This window comes from Corticium candelabrum, chromosome 2 (genome assembly GCF_963422355.1).
Source record: "Corticium candelabrum chromosome 2, ooCorCand1.1, whole genome shotgun sequence".
NCBI lineage: Eukaryota > Metazoa > Porifera > Homoscleromorpha > Homosclerophorida > Plakinidae > Corticium > Corticium candelabrum.
In genome coordinates this window covers 8,413,559-8,421,058 of record NC_085086.1, presented here as the reverse complement: position 1 = coordinate 8,421,058, position 7,500 = coordinate 8,413,559, and the positions used below count along the sequence as shown (strand labels likewise).

General features: G+C 38.1%; 3 protein-coding genes across 3 annotated transcripts in view; 2 read left to right on the top strand and 1 right to left on the bottom strand.

The window, feature by feature from the left end:
* The window catches only part of LOC134198560 (uncharacterized), a 1,023-nt gene extending 938 nt beyond the window's left edge, over window positions 1–85 (bottom strand). The window contains exon 1 of the mRNA XM_062667975.1: window positions 1–85. This exon is cut by the window's left edge and continues 938 nt beyond it. Coding sequence (XP_062523959.1) covers window positions 1–38 — 38 coding nt within the window. The 5' untranslated portion in view covers window positions 39–85.
* The window catches only part of LOC134198634 (uncharacterized), a 5,964-nt gene extending 1,146 nt beyond the window's left edge, over window positions 1–4,818 (top strand). Inside the window, exons 2-3 of the mRNA XM_062668045.1 lie at window positions 2,768–3,032; window positions 4,343–4,818. Of these exons, the coding sequence (XP_062524029.1) occupies window positions 2,768–3,032; window positions 4,343–4,695 (618 nt within the window). The 3' untranslated portion in view covers window positions 4,696–4,818. The remainder of the gene's footprint in view (window positions 1–2,767; window positions 3,033–4,342) is intronic.
* An 865-nt stretch (window positions 4,819–5,683) lies between these two features.
* LOC134198517 (uncharacterized) lies at window positions 5,684–7,419 on the top strand. Its single transcript, XM_062667927.1, has 3 exons — window positions 5,684–5,712; window positions 5,772–5,880; window positions 5,946–7,419. Exons 2-3 carry the CDS (start codon window positions 5,778–5,780, stop codon window positions 7,259–7,261), a joined length of 1,419 nt encoding a protein of 472 aa, XP_062523911.1. The 5' UTR covers window positions 5,684–5,712; window positions 5,772–5,777; the 3' UTR covers window positions 7,262–7,419.
* The last annotated feature ends 81 nt before the right edge of the window (window positions 7,420–7,500 follow it).

Below are 7,500 nucleotides of genomic sequence, written 5' to 3'. Positions count from 1 at the left end.
GTGAACAAGATTTCTGCCTCACAGCGAGCAAATGACATGGATAGCTGATGCTGAACTTTGCCTGCAGATGTCAGATATTCGGAAATATGCTTTCTATCAGGGACAGATTGGGTCAGGGCGTTACTAAGAGCCCCAGTAGTTGAATTAACTAGGCTGTCGACAGCTGGAAAGAGACTTGGAAAACGAAGAGGCAGTTCCACAATGGCGTGAGCCCAGGATGCAACAAAGGCAGGCTGCGACACAAAAGCCAACGAAGTCATGCCAAAGCCACCAAGTCTAATTGGCAAAACAGCTTGGCGCCAAGGCATGTCCTCAATCTCGTTGAACCCAAGTAGATGGCAAAATGTCTTTCTTGTCTGAGAGTCGTGAATTGAAGCTGCTTGTGTGAGCAACTCAGGACGAACTAAGCGTGCCAAGTGATTCAGGCAAGGGACGTGAGAGCCTCTCAACAAGAGCATGGCACTCTGTATGTCTCCCAATTGAACAAGTTCGTTACACAGTAAGAATTTTGACTTTGCGATGTTCGAGCAAGAGGAGGCAACAAATGAAGGTGTGCCTACGGGTGCTCCAAGAAAGATGGCTCCATCATCAGTGACTGGTATGCAGTCAAAGCCTTCAACAGGGTCACGTGTAGAAGGGCAGTAGATCTCACACTTTGAATCTGCAATGATCATGTTGATGGCAAAAAAAGACTTTTTCAGATCTTGAAAGGCAGACTGAATATCCATAGGGTGACCCAGTACAAAGACGTCGTCCAAGTATGCCAAGATACGAACCTTCGGATGCATCTCCTGAAGATCTTTTAGAACAGAATGAATGGCAGTGGCAAATAGAACTGGCCCCAGCGGGTCGCCTTGATGGACCCCTTCTGCAGATTCGATTGTAACTGGAGTGATACCTTTTGTCTGTCTGTCTGTTCGTCTGTCTTTCTGCCTTTCTGTGTGTCTGTGTGTCTGTCTCTCTGCCTTACTGTCTGTCTGTCTGTCTGTCAATCACATATATTTTCAAACATTCATCTATCATACAAAGAGTGCTAGGCAATGACATAATGTTTTAGGTGCTACAGTACACAGGAAAAAGCACTAAAAACAGTAACAACTTAACTTAAAAGATAACCCAGGTCAGCCTAGTGGCTAAAGAACTGGGTTGAGTACTTAGCGCTACTTGTGTCACTTGACAAGCTTGCCATCTGTCTGTCTGTCTGTCTGTCTGTCTGTCTGTCAAGAATCATTTATTTCTTACAATCACACTATCATACATCACAGCAGAAACTACTCGGCTAAAGCTAAATGCTTTATAGTGTTCATAGGTAAGTGTATACATATATTCTGAGGCAAAAGAGACAACTAAAAGTACACTGTCTGTCTGTCTGTCTGTCTGTCTTTCTGTCTTTTTGTGTGTCTGTCTCTCTGCCTTACTGTCTGTCTGCCTGTCTGTCTGTCTGCCTATCTGTCAACGTTCATACATCATAGCATACCATGATGAAGACAGACAGGTTGTTCTATTTTAGTTGACTATACCCATTGAGGAAAACTTGGCTGCTGCAGCCAACGAAACTCGGCTGCTTGATCCATGATTGCTCCATGTATGTTTTTGTGTGAGATAATTGGTGATTATAAATAAATTATGTAATATCTGTAATTAATATTAATGATATTAATGGAATATTGTATATAATTAATGCTAATGATATTAATAGAATTATTATGTATAATTAATATTAATGATATGAATGCAATTATTGTATTTAATTAATACTAATGAAGAGTTATTGTTTCTAATTAATATTGACAATCTATATAAAAAATTTATATAAAATTAATATTAATGGCGTTAATACAATTATTGTATTTAATTACTATTAATGAAGAGTTAGTGTTTATAATTAATATTAACAATCTAATTTTTATATATAATTGATAATAATGATTTTAATACAATTATTGTATTTAATTAATATTATTGAATAGTTATGTTTATAATTGATATTAACAATACAGATAAATTGTTATAAATATTTAATATTAATGATATAAAAAAATTTTTGTATTTAAGTGCTATTAATTACTATTAGTGTTTATTATTAATATTAATAATCTATAAATTTTTTTATATATAATAATATTAATGATGTTAATACAATTATTGTAATTACTTAATATAAATGAAGAGTTATGTTTAGAATTAATGTTAACAATGTCACTTGACTTTAATAAATTAAATAAAACTCTTATTTATATATAATTAATATTAATGATGTTAATACAATTATTGTATTTAATTAATATAAATGAAGAGTTATGTTTATAATTAATATTAACAATACAGATAAAATTGTTTTATATATTTAATATTAATGATTTGAAAAGAATTATTGTAAATTGCTATTAATGAAGAGTTATTGTTAATAATTAATGTCAACAATCTATAATTTTTTATATATAATTGATATTTATGATATTAATGAAATGTATGTATATGATTAATATTAATGATATCAATAAAAATAATTAGTTATATAACTAATATATTGTTTATAATAATTGTTTATTAAATGTTAATAATTCCTTACTCATTGTTTGTTTGATAAATTTGTATTTATTAATTAACAGTCTATCTAATGGTTGTTCAAAAATTTTGTTATCAATATATTTATCCCATTTCAAAGTTTAATATTTATTTGTATTTGTATTATTTGCTTATATTTCCATACATATTTAGTTCTATTATTTGTCTATGTCATCAACATGTCTCTCATCTGTTTCAGATCCAAGTTGCTTCTAGAGCTCGTGAGTCATCAGTAAAGTCACCTTCACCTGTCAAAGTCCCTAAAACTTTGCCGAGTCTGTTGACTCCCACTAGGGTTGTCACGGAGACGTTTAATGTCGTACAAAACACGAGGAAAGATGCGCAAGCACTTGTTGCTTGGTTGAGTGATTTGGAGAAGAAGTTGACGACTGCAGTTACATCTCAATTGGGGCAAGCTGCTCAATGCAGGAGAGTCTATGTTCAACATCAGGAGCTTGTGAAAGGTTTGAGTGTAGATGTAATTGTGTGTTTGTGTTTGTGTTTTGTGTGTGTGTGTGTGTGTGTGTGTGTGTGTGTGTGTGTGTGTGTGTGCGTGCGTGTGTGTCTCTGTGTGTGTGTGTGTGTTTGTGTGTGTGTGTGTGTGTGTGTGTGTGTGTGTGTGTGTGAGAGAGAGAGAGAGTGTGTGTATGTATGCGTGTGTATGCACGTGCGTGTGCTTTCGGGTGTATGCGAGGGTGCAGGGATGCATGCGTGTGTGAGTGTGTGACTGTGTGTGTGTGTGTGTGTGTGTGTGTGTGTGTGTGTGTGAGAGAGAGAGAGAGTGTGTGTGTGTATGTATGCGTGTGTATGCTCGTGCGTGTGCGTTCGGGTGTAGGTGAAGGTACAGGCATGCATGCGTGTGTGTGAGTATGTGACTGTGTGTGCGTGTGTGTGTGCGTCTGTGAGTGTGTGTGTGTGTGTGTGTGTGTGTGTGTGTGTGTGTGTGAGAGAGAGAGAGAGAGAGAGAGTGTGCTTATGTATAAGTGTGTACATGTTTGCTTGTGACTGTCAGGATTCTCGCTACAGCTTGGCAGCGTGGTGCAGCGCCACACTCCAGTAGGAGTGCTCCATGCTCAGAAACGGTAGCTAGGAGTTCACACTTTGACAGCTAGGAAATGAATGAGAATTCCATACTACAGTGCTACGGAAACAAAATACGATATTGCTTAGTAAAGGTGACATTAGCCACAACTCCAGGCTCTTACAAGAGAACATAGCGTATCTCCGTATGTAGTTGTGGTAATTGCAGTCCCTGATGTGCTGCCTTTGATAGTCCCGGATGATCTTCCCGTGACACGGAAAGCACACCTCTTGTGACAATTTTTGAGAGGTGCAGCACCTAGAATCTACTCTAGACTAATCATGGCTTCTTGCGAATCAACAACATTGGTCCTTGCATGTCAATCAACTTCTGAGTAGACAGACTTTCTGTAGTTTCATCCATGGAACTTGCGCATGTACAACCTATGAACGTCTGAAAACTAAAGGCTAAGTGGCGGCCGAAGTTGATTTCCTTGCCAGGGCACTTGAACGTATGTTACACGCATTTGCTACGACGTAAAGATACCTTAGCTCAACCGATGTGCGACTTGCTTAGTAGTTGACCATGACAAAAGAGAGTAGACCTGCCTCTAGTGTCGATGACGAAACTGGATGGGCAATCAATACGACCGACTCTGTGTACGACTATTACGAGCGATCTGATGACGGTAAGAAATGAAAAGCAATAAATCTATTTAGCAAACGTAATGTAAACTCTATTTTCTTTCCACAGTTTTGTCTAGCGATCCTTTCCATGGCGTTGTTTGGATGTTACTTTCGATTGGAATTATTGGCAACATATTGGTTGTTGTGTGGAGACTTGCACAGAAAAGAGATCAGAGATCGTCTCCTCTCTCAATCCTCATCATCATGCTAGCAGTTTCAGATTTCTTGTATTGTGTTCACTTGCTTCTTCTGGAGAGTTTGGTGCTTGATGTTAATCTAAACCAAACAAAACATCTGTCACCCATCTCTGCTCGTAACATGTGCATGACAAGTGCTTTGCTGTCTTGGTTCACTTGTCTTACAGCTCAGTGGGCAACTTTTAATATTACAGACTCTAAATTTGTTGTGCATCTAGTGTAAATTTTGAGTATAATATTTGTGTTAATATTAATTAATATTACTGATAATTTATTGGAAGGCTGTACAAAGTACAGCTTCCGTTTTCGTTTCGAGTCAACCAACCGTATAAATTACGTACTCAAACACGTGATCTGAAGTACATGATGCGCATGCGTCAGCTGTTTTGCAACTCATTCATTGGTCTTGTGACTGTCATAAAATGTTCTGGTTGAGCTTGCAAATTTTATTTACTAATAATTACGTTAACCCGAGGCGCGCATGCGCTAGGATTTTAGTGTAATCTGTCGACCATGCAGTGATTGAATGGACGAACGGATAGACGGACAATTGGAATGCAGCGCATGCGTTCATTGTTATAGCGTTCGAGTCGATATGACAGCTAGTTAGCGTCTTTGCATTGCTTTCAAGAACTCTAGATAGAGACTCCTGACACTGTAACGTAACTACCAATCCAACGAGTTAATCATGCAATTTGTCTCACTTTCTTCATTGGCTCTCTAGATTGGATTCAAGGTGGATGAACGCAAGTCTGAGATCTAGAAGAGTTTGCGGTCTAGAGCATCTGAGGATGTAGCACTTCAGTGCTTCTTCATTACCTGAAGCGTGAAACGCTTTTTGAATGAAGACCGGTCACGTGACGTACGACCGACCGACCGAACGACCAGGCTGATAGGCAACGGGGTAATACGTGATCGCTGATTGAGGCAAATGGCTAAGGCATACTGAGGGTTTGCACTGTAGTGCTTCTTCATTAGTTATGTTTAATTACCATTATAATGTTTAGTTAGAGTACGACTGTTACCATCTCAAATTCATTAGAACATAATTAATTGAGCCGACAGCTGTTTCGTTTGTTTTATCTATGACAGTTCTTGGGAGTTCAGTACGTAGGCCCGAAATGTAGGAGCTTTGTCGTCTATTTTGGCTTAGTGATAGGCGTGGCTTGCTGTCGTGCTTGTTGCTGCTTGCTCACGTGAGTTTCATCATCAAAGCGATTGCGTGCTGTTTGTTTCAGACGTCGGTAACTTGCAGTCGTCGCACTGATTAACTCAACTGATGTTCGACTTGCTTTGTAGTTGACCATGACAGAAGAGAGTAGACATGATTCTAGTGTCGATGACGAAACTGGATGGACAATCGATACGACCGACTCTGTGTTAGACTATTACGAGCCATCTGATGACGGTGAGAAATGAAAAGCAATAAATCTATTTAGCAAACGTAATGTAAACTCTATTTTCTATCTACAGTTTTGTCCAGCGATCCTTTCCATGGCGTTGTTTGGATGTTACTTTCGATTGGAATTATTGGCAACATATTGGTTGTTGTGTGGAGACTTGCACAGAAAAGAGATCAGAGATCGTCTCCTGTCTCAATCCTCATCATCATGCTAGCAGTTTCAGATTTCTTGTATTGTGTTCACTTGCTTCTTCTCGAGAGTTTGGTGCTTGATGTTAATCTAAACCAAACAATATATCTGTCACCCATCTCTGCTCGTAACATGTGCATGACAAGTGCTTTGCTGTCTTGGTTCACTTGTCTTACAGCTCAGTGGGCAACTTTTAATATTGCAGTTTACTCGTTTCAAGCAATCAGTGAGTTCTGTTCTCGTTGTTGCTGTTCACTAGTTCACAAGAGAAATCTGGTTATCACAATCATCTGCCAAGTTATAATCAACGTTGTGATGATTGTTGTTTTGATAACTGTATTCTCCAATTACGACTTTACTCGCTTTGATAACAGTTTTGATTTACAACTACAAGAATATGACAAAAATACAAACAACGACGTCTCCTCTAACTGGAGAGAAGTTACTTTATACTCAAGACGTGAACGCATTGCCCAAATTTTTGGACGTTGTGCTTGGGTACAGTCAAACGGATTTGATTATTGCTTTAAGGATACAATTTCATTCACACATAACAATCATACAAAAATCTTCGATGAGAGTGATTGCTATGCATTAGACACCAAACTTGACGCATCAATAATAGGATCAATCGTGCCTTTTCTAGGTACTGTTCTTACATTGACATGTGCTATTCTCTATATATGTTTTTGGATAAAGCTTCGTGCAAGAGCAGCAAACCTAACAGGAAGTTCTGACATGCACAAACTTCGATGGCGTTTGAGTGTAATTGTTCTCCTAAACACTTTGTGTTGGATTCCTGTGACTATAATACATTGGATAACATTTCTTGAAAGTATAAATAATAGAATTATTGAATGGGGTAACGATTCTACTGCAGCAAATGTTCTTCTCATCTCAATCAGTCCAGCAGTTAATCCTCTCATCTACACATTCACAGAAAAGAACTTTTTACATTCAATTCGTAAGTTTTGTAGACGAATAAAATGCGACATATCCGTGAGACGAAGCAGTTCCAACTACCATGACTATCACAATGGAGGAGTTGAACGTTGCAGCTGTATTCCATGTGTCAGATGTGTTCACCATGATGAAGACAATGATCCAGACTACTGCAATACTCAAGATACTTCCGAATGGAATTCTGATCAGAGCAGACTCCTGCCGTCTACCAATGAATCAAGTGAAACTAACTAACAGATTTACGTCATCTACTAGCTGTTGCATGAATTATCATAGTAACTCTTTTCAATGTGTGTCATTGCACTTTAGTCATATTGTATTGTTGTTTGCTATCATAATTGTATGCATGCTTATAATTAAATCTAGATCTGTTGTGTACATTAGATAAACACAAGCACAGATAACAACAGACTTCAGGCGCGTAGTTTGGCATGTGCCAGACCAGTCTAGAGCCCAAATCATTTGTAGGCGTG